General features: G+C 52.6%; 1 protein-coding gene across 1 annotated transcript in view; it reads right to left on the minus strand.

The window, feature by feature from the left end:
- The window catches only part of EIF3D (eukaryotic translation initiation factor 3 subunit D), a 30,266-nt gene that overhangs the window by 1,875 nt on the left and 27,305 nt on the right, over positions 1 to 1,086 (minus strand). Inside the window, exons 9-10 of the mRNA XM_023728909.1 lie at positions 478 to 620; positions 4 to 284 (exon numbers count right to left, since the gene is read on the minus strand). Coding sequence (XP_023584677.1) covers positions 4 to 284; positions 478 to 620 — 424 coding nt within the window. The remainder of the gene's footprint in view (positions 1 to 3; positions 285 to 477; positions 621 to 1,086) is intronic.

A 1,086-nucleotide genomic window follows, 5' to 3' on the forward strand; every position in this document is an offset into this window, starting at 1 on the left:
AACCTTCTTCTTCCTCCTCCTCCTCCTCCTCTTCATCATCCTCATCAGAGCTGAAGGTGCCGTCCGGCAGGCTGTAGACACGGATGACCTGCTTGTTGGGGTCCTTAAGGATGAGGTACTTGCCCTCCTCCAGCTTCATGCAGATGTCAATGACGCAGCGCAGGATGCCCCAGGCGTTCTCTACGCTCAGGTTGATCTGGCTAGCAAACTCATTGGGCTTGAACTGCTGGGTACCCAGGATCACGTGGCGCGAGGAGTCTTTCACATGGTACCGGGACACATAGCTAGTGGGGGCAAAGGGATATTAGTGGCGGGACAGACTGGCGCCAAGAGACAGTCATGCTTGCCATCAAATGTCAAAGAGCGACACTTGGTCCGATGCTTTTCTTAAGGCAAAGGGGAAAAGGCTAGCCTCCGTCTCCCCACCCACAGACTCCTTTCAGAACATCAGTCACAACTCCTGGACAGCAGCCTCACCCAAGCTTGAGGTACTCAGATCCGGCCAGCAAAGCACAGCAGGTCCACCGGGCCAGCTTGTAGCTGTTGTTCTTCAGCTCCGTGGCAATGACGGCACCTCTCTGCGAGTCCAGTTTCTGACGCCAGTCAACGCCGTTACAGTGCTGCAAAGGGAAAGCCCATTACGGGAGTGAAGGCAGAGAACAGACTTCCTAGCCTGCTTGACTAGGAAATCGGTGAGAATGCGCATAAGTCAGAGACAAGAGTTCTCATTTAACAGAAGTGGAGTTAAGGGCCACTAGTTATATGATGCCAAGGTGGATACAGGTGGCTACATATAAATGGCAGTTGCTCCCTTCTAGATGGGGACAGTGCGATACACACACACACACACACAGAGAATTGGTTTAAAAAAAAAAAAAGCCACAGAACCGGCAAGGGCAAGTGTTCACTATGTGTTGGGTGGTACGGAAGGGTTTCAGAGAGGAAGCCTGACAGTTAACTGGGTGGAGAATACTGGCAGAAACTCCAGCTGGAGACAAGTTCCTGATCTGAGAGGCATGGTGGGAAATAGGCTGGGTTAGCTGGGGCTAGGGGTAGAGGCTAAGGAGCTCAGAGCCTGATGGGACT

This window comes from Trichechus manatus, unplaced genomic scaffold, assembly GCF_000243295.1.
Source record: "Trichechus manatus latirostris isolate Lorelei unplaced genomic scaffold, TriManLat1.0 scaffold00027, whole genome shotgun sequence".
In the NCBI taxonomy this organism is placed as follows: domain Eukaryota; kingdom Metazoa; phylum Chordata; class Mammalia; order Sirenia; family Trichechidae; genus Trichechus; species Trichechus manatus.